Source organism: Bombus bifarius, unplaced genomic scaffold (genome assembly GCF_011952205.1).
Source record: "Bombus bifarius isolate JDL3187 unplaced genomic scaffold, Bbif_JDL3187 scf7180000009201, whole genome shotgun sequence".
NCBI classification, from domain to species: domain Eukaryota; kingdom Metazoa; phylum Arthropoda; class Insecta; order Hymenoptera; family Apidae; genus Bombus; species Bombus bifarius.
This window is the reverse complement of record NW_022884966.1, coordinates 1,327,926-1,344,473: the sequence shown is the minus strand read 5'-3', so window position 1 is coordinate 1,344,473 and position 16,548 is coordinate 1,327,926. Positions and strand designations below refer to the sequence as shown.

General features: G+C 25.5%; 1 protein-coding gene across 7 annotated transcripts; it reads left to right on the top strand.

The window, feature by feature from the left end:
* Window positions 1–296: 296 nt before the first annotated feature.
* LOC117214579 (transcription initiation factor TFIID subunit 3) lies at window positions 297–15,465 on the top strand. Of its 7 annotated transcripts, none has more exons than XM_033460775.1 (11): window positions 297–427; window positions 1,115–1,286; window positions 1,434–1,676; window positions 2,616–3,793; window positions 3,945–4,517; window positions 6,261–6,440; window positions 6,548–6,648; window positions 6,850–7,195; window positions 11,377–11,471; window positions 14,353–14,453; window positions 15,076–15,465. In XM_033460775.1, exons 2-11 carry the CDS (start codon window positions 1,121–1,123, stop codon window positions 15,138–15,140), a joined length of 3,048 nt encoding a protein of 1,015 aa, XP_033316666.1. In that variant the 5' UTR covers window positions 297–427; window positions 1,115–1,120; the 3' UTR covers window positions 15,141–15,465. The 7 variants fall into 7 exon arrangements, with proteins under 7 accessions (XP_033316666.1, XP_033316661.1, XP_033316660.1 ...); XM_033460770.1 differs by lacking the exon at window positions 297–427 and adding an exon at window positions 434–518 and having other exon boundaries at window positions 6,865–7,195; XM_033460769.1 differs by lacking the exon at window positions 297–427 and adding an exon at window positions 434–518.
* The last annotated feature ends 1,083 nt before the right edge of the window (window positions 15,466–16,548 follow it).

Genomic DNA, 16,548 nt, shown 5'->3' with positions numbered 1-16,548 from the left:
TATTATTTAACAAGTAATTTTTTCATATTTCTAATAATTATTACTAAAAATGTATTGTTTAATAAAACGACGGAACTAACGATTCAATTTTATTTTTCCATTATACAAAAGATATAGATAAATATATTATGCTATATTACCGAGTAAAAATTTTGTTTACATTTACATATATTACTTTGTAAAAAGGACTGAAACTGTACTAGATATATCTATTCGTCGTGATATTAGAGTATGTAAGATACCTATCTCTGTACTTAGTTACACTTACAATAGAATCATCTCTCCATTTATTAGTCTGTGGATTTAATAAATATCGTAATGCATATGTATTGTGATTGATGATATTATCTTGTGATTTGAATAAAAGTGAATAAATATGGAATATAACATCTTGATATTTCTTTTGTAATAAAGAAAATAACTTTTAGTAAAAATCATATCTTTTTTTTGTCAAATTTGTTATGGAATTAATTTGTGGTTACATAAAATTATATTCGTGTAATAAAATCGATGTAAATGTATGTAACAAGTAATGTAATAATAATGATAGAACATTTTTAATACTCGAGTCTGGCTAGATTTCATACTTTAACAGAAATGAGTCAAATACAACTAAGACGACGCTATCTTTTTTACTTCTATGACTAAAGAAATTATCCGCCATTATCGTATATGGTGTATAATGTGCATCAATGGTTATAAAGAAGCAAAAATACATTTAAAAAATGTGAAAGCAATAAAAACGGATTTCGTTCTACATTCATTGTGTTACGTACATTATAAATGAAACGTGTATTATTATCAAAATGAATTGCATGACTTAACATCGAAGTGCTAAATGAAGCTGAGTAGTAGAATAGAAATGTATGTAGATATTTTATATTAATAAACGAAAGAATTAGAACTTATATAATTTCTTTTACATTGGTGAGTGAAAGCAAAATTTCATATTAAATCATTTTTACATCTAATGAAAATAATTTATTGAATCTCACTATTTTACTAAAAGATGACACATATCTGTATTAAACTATAAAGTTCTAGTAATGTTCTTTCAGTTATCGATTTTTGCTACTTTCCATTATAATTAATAATTTTGTATTATTTTTTTCAGTTGAAGATGTCAATAGAATATAGTAGGAGTGTTTTAAAAATGGTGGTTGCTCAAATTTGTCAAACGATTGGATGGCATTCAATCAATTCTACACCATTAGAATTTATGGTTGATCTTATGCAAGAATATATTTTACAAATTTCAAGACTTGCTCATCAATATGCAGAAATCTGTAAGTATTTTTAAAATATTACAGAGATTTAATTGAAGTTTTAAACAATATCAAGATAGTTCTATTGGCTTTATAAATAATTACGCAGTATATAAAAGTTAAATCATAGTAGTTTCATTTTAAATATAATATTAAATGTTTTTTCAGTGGGAAGAACAGAAGCAAATCTTGATGATTTAGGTTTAGCATTTCGACATATGAATATTGATATACAAGAGTTAACAGAATATATAAAAAATGTAGATTCTGTCCCATGTCCTGTAACAGTACCAAAATTTCCGGTTCAACGAGAAAATCATCTAAATTTTTTGAAACCTGGAAGCCGGGAAGTTGTAACAAGGCCAGTACATGTACATGAACATTTACCAGCCATGTTTCCTGATACTGAAGGTAAATTATTACTCGCATATAAATACACATATAATGTTTTAAAACTGAATAACAAAATATTTTATATTCATATTAATGTCATTGTTTAACCCCAGATAAAGCTCCTAATAAAGTATTTCTGAAATGCAGGATAACCTTTTAAAAACACAACAAGTTATTTCAACCACATGTATTGATTGTACCAAAGAAAGCTTTTAAGTAAAGATAAAGCATTGAAATGAACATAAAGAAATTTATTTTGCTTATATATTGGGTTGTAACATAAGTAAGTTTGGTTAAACTCAATATTTTTCTTTATTTGATCAAAATTATTTATGTTATTTATTACTATTACTATTATTTACTATACTATTTACAACCCAATGTTTCAAATGTTTTGCTTTTTAGATATGAAAATTGGAAAGAATTTCATCAAAACTGTCAAATTTTGCATAAATGTAGATTGTAATTCTTCGTACAATCTATCTTGATAAAATATATCTTATTTTGCTGTTACAATGATGAATAACTTAAGCAATATAAGAAATATTTAGATTCTTATATATATAATATGACAGACTTTTTTCTTATTACATAAAATTTTATTTTTATTTGAGATCATCATAATGTAATGGAAATATAAGGATAAAATATTATTTTAGTCTACATTGCTTTATTAGAAAAGTTAGTATATCTATAAACAATTGTCGTGATCAATAATCTATGAAGTAATTGTTCATGTAAAAAGAGATTTTGTCAAATTTGTATGTATATTAAGATATGCTTACACCTAACATGCAAACTATTGCTAATAAAAATATTGAATATTTAGTATCTCAACTTCTTGTAGAAAAATAAATATCAATTTAATTAATGATCTCAAATAATTTTAATAAACAGGAAATTATACAATTAGAGTGAAATTTTATTAATTTACATATTGTTCACATTATTTTACAGAAGAATATATAGCAGAGAAAACAGAAAATTTATTAAATGGAACATCCGACTTAACATTGAATAGTGGTACATCAAGTAACAGTTCTATAAATGTATCTCCTCATAGGATGTCACCACAAGTAGTATTTAAGCGACCAGGAGATCCTGTCTCATTTGAAAGCCCTATAACAAAGCGTGTAAAAGTACTGGAAGAAGGTAGACCATTACGTGAAATTCATAGTGTCATGATGACTACTTCAGGTTTTTTATCGCCTGCTCGAGAAGGAAAACTACCTGAAGCAAGAACCCCCCATCAAACTTGTTCAGATTCGTCACAACCTAGTTCTTATCCTATGGTACCCCCCGAACTAAAGTATGATAAAAAACCCAAAAAGATTGTAAAGAAAGGATTAGAAGATTGTAAACTTGATAAAGAAAATAAGAAAAAGAATCGTGCTAAGGAATTATTTAAACCAGATAAGATAGACGATAATAAAATTAAAAAGTTGGCTGGTATGAAAGAATTAGCTAAATTAAAACCTTTAAAGTCAGTAGGTGGGAAATTACAAAGTACTATGCCAAGCTCATCAAGCAGACCATCTACTCCTAAATTAGTATCACCTAAAACAGCTATTAGCCCAAAATTACAAAAAAGTACACAACCAAAGACAAAACCAGAAAAATTAGTCGACGTTACTGGTAGATCTCCACCATCTAATGAAAAAAAAGAAGACACTATTGATAAACTTCCATCAGAGCCAGATAAGCAAAAATTGAACATTTTTAAAAAGATTTCAAAACCACGAGAGGATAAAGAAAAAGACATATCAGACATACAACATAAATACAAAGAACTTGATTCAAGAGAAAGTTCACCTGGTTTAGTTATTGATGAAAATATTGATAAACAAGCATTGCGTAATGATAGTGATGTGAAACGAGAAGAAAAAAAGACTCCACATACGCCAGACGTCCACCTTCAACCAGATGGAGGAGAATTAATTGGTTTACAAAGTCCAGGATCAGATGTTTACATGTTTGATGATATGTCACCACCAGGAACTCCCAGTACACCAAGAACTCCGGAATTGAACATGCCCACAACACCTACAGATCATAAAAAGAAGAGAAAAGAAAAGATTAATAAAAAAAAGGAATTAAAATCAAGAAGCCCAAAACATTGCGTTAGTCCAAAAAAGGTAGGTTGACTTTTATTTAGAAATAGCATTATGTGACAATTAAGTGAGCATTAACACAAGTGCACGCGTGCGTGTACGTGTATGCGAGCACTATTAATTGCTTGAAGAAGACGCTGAAAGACATCGCCGATATGCGATTACCGTTTTTCAGACAAAGATTATCAACGATGCGCCAGAACAGGATATACTAGATCGACCGAAAACACCACAGGCACCTGAACCTCAGATTTCCAAAGAACCAAGTTTTCCACCGACACTTCCATTTCCTTTTTTCCCCACATTTCCTCCAGCACCTGGTTTAATACCGCATCCAATGTTTCCTAGATTTCCATTACCTATAGGAAGAGGTAGTAGTGGCGCTCATCCAGCAATGTCAAATTTACCATTACCACCTCGCTTTTTAAATTTACCACCAAAATCTGAAGATTTCTCCACTTTACAAAGAACCAAATCTCTCGATCGGGAAAAGCTTCCTTCAACACCTTCCTCTACTGAAGCAACGCCTTCAATGACAAAATACGAAAAAACGGAGAGAGAAAAAGGAGATAAATCAAAGGCGGTTAAACAGGACAAAGAGATACCTCCACCAGTTCCTACGAGTACCGTTGCACCGCCTTTATCATCTGCACTTGCAGCACCAAATATGTACCCTAAACCAGTACCTATTGTGCCGTTATTATCTTCAAAAAGTCCCAAAATTGAAAAACAGGATAAAAATGATAAGGTAATTTTTTATTTTACTAGTTACTTAAATTTTTTCAGCTTTAACAATTATCGCAATGTTAACATATAAAAGTTAATGTCTTTACTATTTATACATTTGTAATATATATAAATATTCATATAAATGACATTTGGAAAATTAGGAGGTTGATTTTTTAATCATTTTGATTTCAAATTTGATAAATCGCGGGGGTTTTTTAATGCATTAGCTCAAAAATTTACATGGAAAAAAGATGTTAACAAGATATTTTCCAACCAGTTTAACTCCTAGTGGAATAAATCAAATCTAACACATATTTGACCCTTTCCACTCGGCTGTCCCCGTTTGAAGGAACATCGTAAGTTTAACAAGTTCAGATGTCCGCTCTAAGAGGACACAAAGAGATTATAGGTGATTTATATAGCAGTACATTACACAAATTCCAAATTTTCTAAAAATATGTGTTTTTTTGAAGTTCAGTCTTCACATTGTACGAGAAAACAAGTAAAGAAATAAAAGATATGCCTAGATACGCAGATTACAAAGAGCTAAAACAAGAATAATTCAAATTTATCAAACAGATTTCAGTATATTAAGCCGTTTTTAGTTATGTGAATCACATATCTGTATGTATAATTATGAGTTATATTAAAATCATTGATTCAACCAAGAAAGGGGAAGAACAAAGTATAAGTTATTTTATAACACATTATGTTTATGACACATGCAAAATTAATACTCGATTTAAAGCATGATTTTAAACATAAATTATTATCAAAACTTAATAATTAAGGATATATTGTTTATAAAAGTTGTAATTTTTACTAATTTTGATGTATTTGTATTGTATACAATTCCATCTCCTATTTTACTAATTTTATGGATAATTCTTTTTTATTTTATTCAGAAGAGTTTAAAGCTACTAAGTAATTTTTATATCATATTGTTATATTTGTAAATGAGTTTACAGAATGAAGATATAAACTTGCTTATTTTATTTGAGTTAAAAATTTTTAATACTTTATTGAGATGTTAATTTCCAAATTAACTTTATGCATAAAATATGTATGTTGTAAAAAAATGTCAAAGAATATAATAATTTCTCTAGACTAAAGATAAAGGAAGAGAATTGCAAGATTTATTTGAAATTTTCGAATGAAAAAAATAAATTCTTATAGCGGTAAAACTAAATTATATTTAGAATCAAACTCTCTGAATAGAATAAAGAACAATGATATGTGCGATTAAGATTTAAAGGAAAGATTTTTCAAAATAACTTCTAATTATTGAATAGTCGAACTTTCGATTCAAAAAACAAATACATAAGTTAAAATAAATGATACTCGAAGTCATTTGAGGTCTAATGAACATTTTTAAAATTACTCAAATATAATATGATCAGGTATGAATTCATTTCAATTGATGGAATTTCACCAATTATACACTTTATTGTATAATAATTTCTATTAAAAATAATTCGAATAGAAATAAGATGTTCGATTTAATGTTTGAAATGATAATTTTGTTTTTTTGGTTTCAAACGGTTAAATTCAGGAAATTCCAAAAATCAAAATTTAGTACAAAGTTTTGAATATCGATTTAACAGACTTATTTAGATAATCAAAATCAAAATTTTATTGGAAGTAAACTGATAATGTGAAATATTAAAACTTAAAATAACATTTTCCCCAAATAATTTATAAAAAAGTATATGTATATCAGTTTTATTATTAAATAATTATTACATATAAATTTTATTTTCAGAAATCAAAGGAACATAAGAAAGAAAAGAAAGATAAATTAAAAAAGAAGAAAGATAAGAAAGAAAAGCACAAAGAGAAAGGGGAGAAAATAAAAGAAAAAAAGGATAAAATGGATAAAAAGGAAAAGGTGGATAAAATTAAAGAAAAGAAAGAAAAGAAAGATAAGCGAAAAGAGAAAGAGGTAGAAGAGTCACTTTTTATAAATATTTCTACTGCCTTCTTTTCTATTATTTTTTGTGAGATTATTTGAAATTAAGAGACTAATGTTTTAATTTCTTTTTATTATAGAAAGAAGATAAAATTTCAGAAGCTGTACCAAAAATAACACTAAAATTAGGTACAGCTTCTCCAAGACCTCCAACGCCTGATGCTGCTCCGATGAAGAAAATGTAAGTTCACAGATAATTTTAATTTTCTTCTTTTAGTTTCAATAAGTTTTTTTGTGATGATTTCAATTCATGTGTTTTGTTTTCTTATTGTGCTATTATAAGGATTTCCGTTGTGTTTGTTTTCTTGTTGTATGAAGAATCGTATTATGCGTTAATGTTAAACACACGCATTGTATTTAATAACGCATACATTATTATTAGGGAAATGTGTTATAGAACTATAAAGACATTGCTGAAGAAGCCCGAGGATGAGACGAAACGAGAACCAAGTCCCGAGTTGGCGAAAATATCAGCATTAGTAACGCGGCCGCCAAAGCAAAAGTCGGCAAGTAAGAAAACAGAGGAGGGAACATTAGATGGAAGCCCTGCTCTTCCTACAGATACTTTCTCTGCCAATCTTACTAGTGTGCCACTTGCAACAGTTCCTCGAGCAAAGAAATCTCTCTTCAAAGCCTTACCTCAAAGAGAGACTCCTCCATCTCAATTTGATCCTGCTCCTAAGCTCCCACCTCCTCTGACGCAACAACAACCACCACCGTATTATTTTGTAAGTACATTTTTATATGATAATCATATACTTCAAATATATAAAAATGTTATATTTTTAAGTATAACATTTAATTAGGTTTTCAAATATTTCAGAATATTTCAAATATGTTAAGAATCAGATACCTTTTTATAAAATTACAATTGAATCATAATAGGGCTGTCATAACTTACACATTCAAAAGAAATAATATTATAATCATTTTTAATCATTATTTTCTTAAATTTTTATGATCGATTTTAACATATCTTTTCTCGTTTATAGTTGAAATAGTTGAGATATAAGTCGTGTTTTCCTCCTTTTTATTAATATAAATTTTATTAAATAATATAATTTTATATATATATATATTAAATAATATAATATAATTTATTAAATAATATAATATAATTTTATTAAATGTGTCAATAAAAATAGTTATATTTTTTATTAAATTCATTGCTTCTTATATACATACAAATTAATCCTTTGCGGACGGTACGGTTCGAAGTCAACCGTACCGTGGGGCCGAGCTGCTGCCGCGATAGTCATTTAAAATTGTCAGTGCTCATTTCTGCTTAGACACGCTTTTCGTTCATAAATGTCAAATTCTAGACATATGTACATATACAAATTCTCCACAGGATAAATAAAATGACACACATATGAGTCTTTTAGTTCTATCAATTGTTTTCGCCGAACGCGTTTACGCGGGACATATATATGAGTCGTTCGGCTCTATCAGTTGTTTTCGTCAAACGCATACATGAGTTACTCGTCCAAATTGATGGTTTACGCAGAACGCACATATGCAGTGGTAGTCCGCAAGGGGTTAAGATATTTGTTATGGCATATATTAAAATATAAAATATATGTGTTACATAAGGATGTAGCATACTATAAAATAGTATATGTACATACACAGAAAAACGATTTGAATTAATGATAAACAGTGGCACAGATGAGAAAAAAATTTTATTTTATAATAAATCTCGTATAGTAAGCTGAGATGACAGCCCTCCTTCATTAAATTGATTATTTATTAATTATAATCATTCATAGTTTTGTTTAGATTAATATTGCTATAATATTTAAACATTCTTGCGTTTTTATACATACTTCAAATGAGAATATATCAGATAATTTATTTAAATTTCAATCAAACATTTCATGTAGATATAAAATGTCTCAATCATTTTTTACGTATATAGCTGATTATTTTTTATGCAAAGATTAACTCAATTCATTGATACCATTTTCACTCCATCCAACAACCCTGCTTCCCAATATTTCATTTTTTACTTTCTATGCATTCATGACTTGCGGTGACGGTATAATTTTCATTTGGCCTGCTTTGTTGTATAGATTCATTTGTCTCTAAAGTGTGTATGTAGAACAACTTTATAGCCTAAATTAGAATTGTTACGTATTTCATGTTGTGATTACCAATATACTTGATTATTTCAAATTTTAGCACTTCTATCACATTCAATTAGGTGGAATCTTTTGTATTGAAAGAAGTCTCAGAACTTAATTCCATTAGATATTTTGAGAATATCCATTTTCATTTTTTCAATGATAAAATATTTTAATAATAAGTATTATTAAATAGCCACAAATTTTATAAATGACTAATTTAAAGAAAACTAAGTTCTAAGACCTTTCTGATCTTACACTGCTATTGAAATGGATTTTTAAACTTTCTTTTTTTTTTTCTTTTAGTATTTTCTTCTGTAATGCAAATGCACATATGGTATATTTCATGTAGCTTAAATAGATTGATCTTAATGGAGAAAGGAATATTCTTGTATAACTTCATAAAGATGGATTCAAAAGTTTCTATCTAAAAACATGGAAAATTAAATTTTAAAAAAATCGTTAGATTGTTCTAAATGGAATATTCAATTTTGTTTCAAATGCAATAATCTATAGATTAGGTTTGAACATTCTATTAAACTTTATTTACAATTAAGAGTTTGAGAAATTATTTTAACAAATATTGGGTGATATATTAGGGAAAATAAAATATAAAATATATTGCAAATGTATCTTTTTTTAGGATAGTACAGATTCTAAAAGCTTTTTTGAGTAAGTGTATTAATATTTTCCATAAACTACCAAAAAATAAGTGCATGGCATTTTTATTGGTACAAGTAATTTTATTGAACAATTATATCATATTAATAATAAGCATATAGATACCTGTCTTTTAACTTTTTTCAAAAAAGTTTTTTGCTAAAAGTAATTTGTAAATAACGTAAAAATTTTTATTGATAAAATGTTATTACTTTTTATGAATATTTTATAAATAAGCACATAGCTTATTTTTATAAAAAGTAAATTTGAATAAAATATTAGTTATTTTATATTTAGTGAAACATAATTGTTTAAAAGCTTTATACAATATTTTCCATAAGAAGTTGATTTATTATGTTTTATTAAATTTATATGTTATTACATGTTATCAAATATAATAATTTCAGACCTTATGTGTAACATTCAAAAAGTATAATATACAAAGTTTTTCAACCTTCCTTCTTAATCTTTTAAGATGGAAGATTTAATATATTTACAAATATATATTTCCAGTAATCTTTTTGCTCAGCATTTTCTATAAGAAAAAGAAAATATTAAACATAGTATTCTAGGTTTTTTTAAGGTGAGTGTCTAGGAGCATTCTATATATGACCAGTAATAATAAAATACATTATGCTTTACTTTTTAAATTTTAATATCTTATTTATATACATAATGTACAGGGATAATTTTAAGATATTGATTACTGAAGAAAGTTAACATAGGTGCTTATGAATTTTTTTGAAATTTTTTATAAATTTATATACAGGGCATTAAAAATATAATCAATTTAAAAAAAAAGATTATTATAAAATATTAAATCAATACACACACACACACACACACACACGCATTGATATATATATTAATATATATAATATGTTATATATGTCGGAGATGGAAGGACAGCAGGATTTCCCCGTGGACCGTGGATTCGTTATCGAACCTGAATTCGTTGTCACCATCATCTCGAACATCCTATTGCCATTACTCATAGCCTCTTGTGGTGCCCACATTCGTACTGATAAATATTAGCTACATTCGCGACGGTAAAATAAGTAAAGGTTCATAGAACGCTCCAAAATGCCAACCTGACTCCGACATATATTATATATAACTAAACATTTTTAATTCAGTAATTCTTTTGCTCTTTCAATATAAAGTAGATATTTTATATTGCATTTGAAAGAATTGATATTAGATACAATTGGCCAAATTTATTCTTTTCTTTTCTTTTTTTGTTTTCTTTAAATAATTACAGGCAAAAAAGAAAAAAAATACTTTTAATTTAATTTTTTGGTAGTTCATATCTATGTATGCATTATATTATAATATATGTTATCCTACATTAGAACATTTAAAATACACTAAATTAACAGAAATATTGTAATATAATTCAGTTACAGTTTTTATATGACATGCAATGTTAAAACATCTAAAGATGTAAAAGTAGTATTATACTTCCTTGCATAAAAGTCGATAAAATAAGTGATATGGAGACAATACACTTGATGCAATATATAATAATGAATAAAATGAGTAAATAATTGACAATATTATATTAATCCCCTATTTTTAAAGAAATACAGGGGCCAGTAAATTATAAATGAATTTATTATTTGCACAAAAGTAAAATGTAATTTAAAATTACAAAAAGCCCAGTATTTAATATATTTACTGTTATTTTTTATTCTTATTTATTCCTTTTCTTTCATTAGAGAAATAATAATGTATAACTTAACTATATATAACTCTAGAATTTTTAAAAAATAGATAATATACTCATGATTTTAATTTAATTTGCTAAAATTTTAAAAAATATATAAATACCTTTTTATGAACAAATTTAATTGAAGCATTTACTTAAAGATAACAATCTTTAAATAGATAATAAAAAGTTTCTATTATAAGAAATTTAATTTTAGAAGGGAATAAGTACACTAATAAACAATATACTTTATAGTTTCTTAAAACTGAATGAATAACTATTATAATACAGAAAGGGGGAAATATGAAATAGTTTACAAAATAGCAAAGGATTGGTTGATTGCATGCAACTTGCATGTCGTTATTAAGCATAGCATGCAGAACAATTAGGAATATAACGAACGGTTTTAACGGCACAGAGACGAAAGCAGATGCAGCTCTTAAAAAGGATGATGCTAAGGAAGACAAAGAAAATGGCAGGATTGCGCTGCCCCCAACACCAACCACTACTGTGGTGAGTACATTCCCATTCTAAACAAAAGTCATTAGATACTCCTTGTAAAGTATCATCTATTTTCTATCTGTGTCAATTTTATCGAAATATGGGTTTGTGCGTTGTCTTTAGCTTCTGCCTGAATCTATCATGGTTATGATATTAGAAAAGTTTTCAACTTTTAATGTGAAAACATTTACTGTTCTTAAATTCCTATTATAAAATTTCTTGAAACTGCCTTTAATAACAATTACAACTTATGTAACTATATACATAGATAAATGAACATAAAAAGAACATATATTTATAATATAAAAAACTTCGTATATATTTTATAACAATAATATATGTGATTTAAACATATTAATATATATATATAATTCATAATTTTATTTATATACACATATTTAATTTATAATTTTCATGTTTAAATATAATGACAATTGAGTGTGAAAAAAGCATTTGAATTAAATTTAAAAACTTGATAAATAAAGCTTTAACTGGATAAATGAAAGTTTATTAAAAATTATTTTATGTAAAATTATTTTATATTGAAAATAGAATAATTTTTCTCTTACATTACGGATTATATATGCTAATCAAACTTATATAATAATAAAATATTGTTTTTCTTCTTTTCTCATTCTCTCTCTATATCTATCTATTTATTTATATATTTATCTGTGCCTCTATAAAAGAAAGCTTTTTAATATTTATAAACAAATAAATATTACAGCTGATATTAATATATATGGATATTTATACATTTAGATAACTTTACGTAAAACTATATGAAGGAAGATAGAAATATGTAACTATTACAAATTAAATTATATAAAACAATAATACACACAAGATTTCTATTTGTATGGAAACCAATATATACAGTAACTTTACTTATTAAAATTATCAGTTTAGAATATTTTAAATGAGTCTTCATTATCTTTTACTTAGATTAATTTATGTAATAAGAGTCTGATGCAACCAATATATTAATAACATATAATAAACATGAAAATATTATTTTTATATATAATTATATTATATGCTAATAAGGTTAAATAATTATAACATACAACATATATCTTGATGTTTATACATTGCATCGTCTTATACAAGATGAGTTATCTAACATAAAAATTTAAAATTTCTCCTATATTTTTAGTGTTAGAAAGAAAATGTTTCAGATAGAAGAGTTTGTTATGAAAAAACAAATATTATCATAAAAAATCATAATGTCGATGTTTGGGTCATTTAGAGAATGGGTTATGGGGAATGTTTGGGTTATTAGAGAATAATTTTTAAAAAATACAATCTAAAGTAGAAACAGTGTGTGTAGATATTAAGAAATTTTTCATATTAATAACTGAAATATTATTGAAAATCATATTTAGCTCATACAATTTTATGGTGTTCTATGTTTAATATTTATTCATCTATTTCAGTAAGTCCAATTTTTAAGATATGAAAATTATCTTAGAAGAAACATACATTATGTTTCTACATTATAAATTATCTTTTATAAAAATTAAAAATTATATATGAATGAATTTTTCTTTCTATCAACTTCAATGTTGTAGAAACAAAAATATATCATATCATTTAAAACATTGTTAGTGGCTTTAAAATCTTAAAAACCATAGCTTTAAAAAAAATTTCTATCATAATATTTAGTCTTCTGTAACAAATATTTCCTTACTTAAATATTTTCATATCATTAAAGACAATAGAGAAATTTTTGGTCCTGAAGTTAGGTGATTCACTTTGTATGTGCATTGTTCATATTTGACTTCTTATTTATTGTCTATTATAGGTACTACTTTTAAATATAGAAACAAAAAATTATTATTAAATAGATTAGATTCAAATAAGGGTAGACATGCAAATATTGTATCTGACAATAAGCATTTTGAATATAATTAAACTTTCAGTACTAAATATGATAAATATCTAATTCTAATAAAATATATACACCTGAAATATTAAATAATTTTTTTCTAAATTAATGATAACTTGGTTCTTGGATAATTGAAATATAAATTGCAAATGAGCATTTATTATAAAACATATTTGTGGGCCAAGTGAAAATTTGTTTAATTACCGCAGACCAGCACCTTAACTTTTGTGTAAATGTGTTATTCCTTCCCTACTTATATTCATGTTCATTACATGCATACATTATTCATAATTCATCATAATTCATCAGCATACATTATTCTTTTAAATCATAAGTTGCATTTAATGATAGATATAAATATATGTATGTGGTATGGTAATTACATAAATTCTGTATTATTTTCAAGGTATTGGTTTTGTTATGAAAAATTTTAATTAATTTTTGTAACAGATATTTCATTAGTTTAATGATAATAATGTTTAATGTTAATAATCATAATTATGTATCTACTTTAATTCAGAAATATTTCAGTTTCATTCAACTTTGATCTCTTTTCATTTATATCTCAGCTTACTAAAGATATTATGTATTTACATATATAACATTATAAAATTATATATAAATGCGTATATATGTATACATACATAACATCAATATTGTTATTCAGATTATAATAAGTATTATATACAATTGTTATATTATATTTTTTATTTTATATATATATATAAATTATATAAAAAGTGTTCATTAATTTTGGACTATAACAATTTTATCATCTACTGAGTACCTTTGGTCACATATTTTTTATCAGTTCTTCAATTTTCTAATTACAGTATAAACAATAAGATACAATTCTTAAATATGTTAAGAGTTTAATGTACATTACATATCTTTTTAGTAACATATTGTTAACATGTTAACAAAATACAAAAGATGGGTTGGTTTATCCAAACATATCATAAAAGAGAAGTATGTTGTATTTTTATCGTCATATGAGTTTTTCAGGATCAAGGTGGTCATAAAGTTTGGTTCTGTCCTGCATGTGGTAACCAAGATGATGGATCACCTATGGTTGGTTGTGATGATTGTGATGCATGGTATCATTGGTAAGTAAATGTTGATAAAACAATAATTATTTGGAGCTATACCATAAATTTTTAAGAAAGGCTGTTTTCTAATATAAATGAACATATCTTTACCTTTCTTTTTACAAATTGACTAAAACACTTAAAAATATAAACAATTCTAATATTATGTATCTTTTAACACTTCTTCTTATATTATAAAAATGTTATGTAAATTGAAATACAAAAAACCATAGCAGATTACTTTTTTAGAGAACATATTAAAAATAGAAAAATTACATATCCACTAGAAATAAAAAATTTTAATTATTAAATTATTTTCTTAACTACAACTTAAATATGAGTTTTTAATATCACTATATTTACACTATATTATTTTAACTTCTTTTTTTTATTACTTTTTTTACCTTTTGTTCCTCCAATAAATTCCGCTTTTTTCCTCACATTTTATCTTGTTAATACTTTGTTATTTTCTTTCTTTATCCTTTGCTTTTTAAAAAACATAACAAAGTACAATTACCTTTACAATATAGACGATGATGAAATGACATAATTAAAACTTAAGAATTCTTTTTTGCCTCGAGATTTAGTTGATTTATGTTTTCTGTGTGTATGTTTAATTTACATATTCTCAATCATATAGGGTGTGTGTTGGTATGCAAGTACCACCAGCTGACAATGAGGATTGGTACTGTCGCACCTGTATAGCCAAAAAACAAGAACTTCATCATGATAAAAAGAAGAAAAAGAGGAAGAAAAAAGTGAAAGTTGCTGCCTAGTACAAGCTACCCGGGTCTTGTATAAGATCCGGTATAGGGATTCAAACTACTACCAAAGTTAAAAAAGACAGCAAGCTTGGTGTAAAGAGTATAAAAAGCAAAAAATTATCAAAAGCAGAAGTGAAGTTACAAATGAAATCATTAAAAGAAAAATCTCTACCAATCAAGGGAAAGTCTGGGAAGACTATTATGAAGGTTAAGACTGTAAAGAAACAGAGCAAAAAGATGAAAGATAGTGCAATCCAGTTGACTTAGAAAATGTTATCTTTTGTGATCATCAATATAAATTTATGGTTTAATCTTAACACGTTGATAGCTAATTGAAAAAGTGACAAGATCGTATAATATTAATTGTTTGCAACAATTATATTCTTTTTATGATGAAAGAAATATACAATATGTATATTACACTAGTGGAATATACAATGTAATACATGTACAGCTACAATTAATTTGATACAATTTCAAAACGATACAAATTATAGAATAATAATTCAATTTTTGAACAAGTTGAAACTTGTAGTAAAATAAATTTTCATTCAATTTATTTCTGAACCTATCTGTTGTATTCTAAAATAATTAATAAGTGATATTTTCAATACGTTTCATATAAACAATTGAAATTATGTTAAATATATTTTCTTGCGATCAATATGTCCAAGTTTGTTCAGATTTTTTTTGATCTTTTTATTTTAGGAAAGGATACAAAATTTAGATATTATTACAAATATTTATTATAATTCATTTATATTTATATTAATTTAATTAATTATTAAAAAAAAACAACTGAACTTAATAAATGTCTAAGCAAAATATGTTACACGGATTTCATTTTACATTTTCTTTTTCTTCATATATTCATTCATAATTTTTAGCAAAAATATTCATAAAGATATCTTTGATCTTATATAGTTTGATATTGATTATGGTTTTCATAGTAGTCCATCTGTTATTTAGATAATTAGATAAATGACGTTTCCACTTTTTGAATTTCGTATATTTTTATGTACAATATAAAAAATCGTTATGTGCAGAATGAGTTAATTAAATCATATTATATCAATAAGATGCTTAATTATAGCTCTTTACAAGAATTATTTATATATTTATATCATGTTTACAAATTTCCTGAAAATTTAGAAAAAAGAATATGTTTCTTCTCAAGCACTAAAATTATAAACTTAATAGCATGAAAAATTAATATGAAAACAGTAAAAATACAAATAACATATTACAAAAATACAAATAATAGATAATATATTTTATGTATAGCAATCAACGTGTTAAAACTGATAATGTAACATTTAAAAATCAGTCACGAAGATTCTATTCTCTTT

Excerpts from the sequence above, each read along its gene's own strand:
- LOC117214579 (XM_033460769.1), top strand. The coding sequence starts at position 462 with ATGGAATTAATTTGTGGTTACATAAAATTATATTCGTGTAATAAAATC. Across the intron at positions 1,677-2,615 it reads CATGTTTCCTGATACTGAAG|AAGAATATATAGCAGAGAAA; the intron begins GTAAATTATTAC and ends ATTATTTTACAG. Across the intron at positions 14,454-15,075 it reads TGTGATGCATGGTATCATTG|GGTGTGTGTTGGTATGCAAG; the intron begins GTAAGTAAATGT and ends TCAATCATATAG.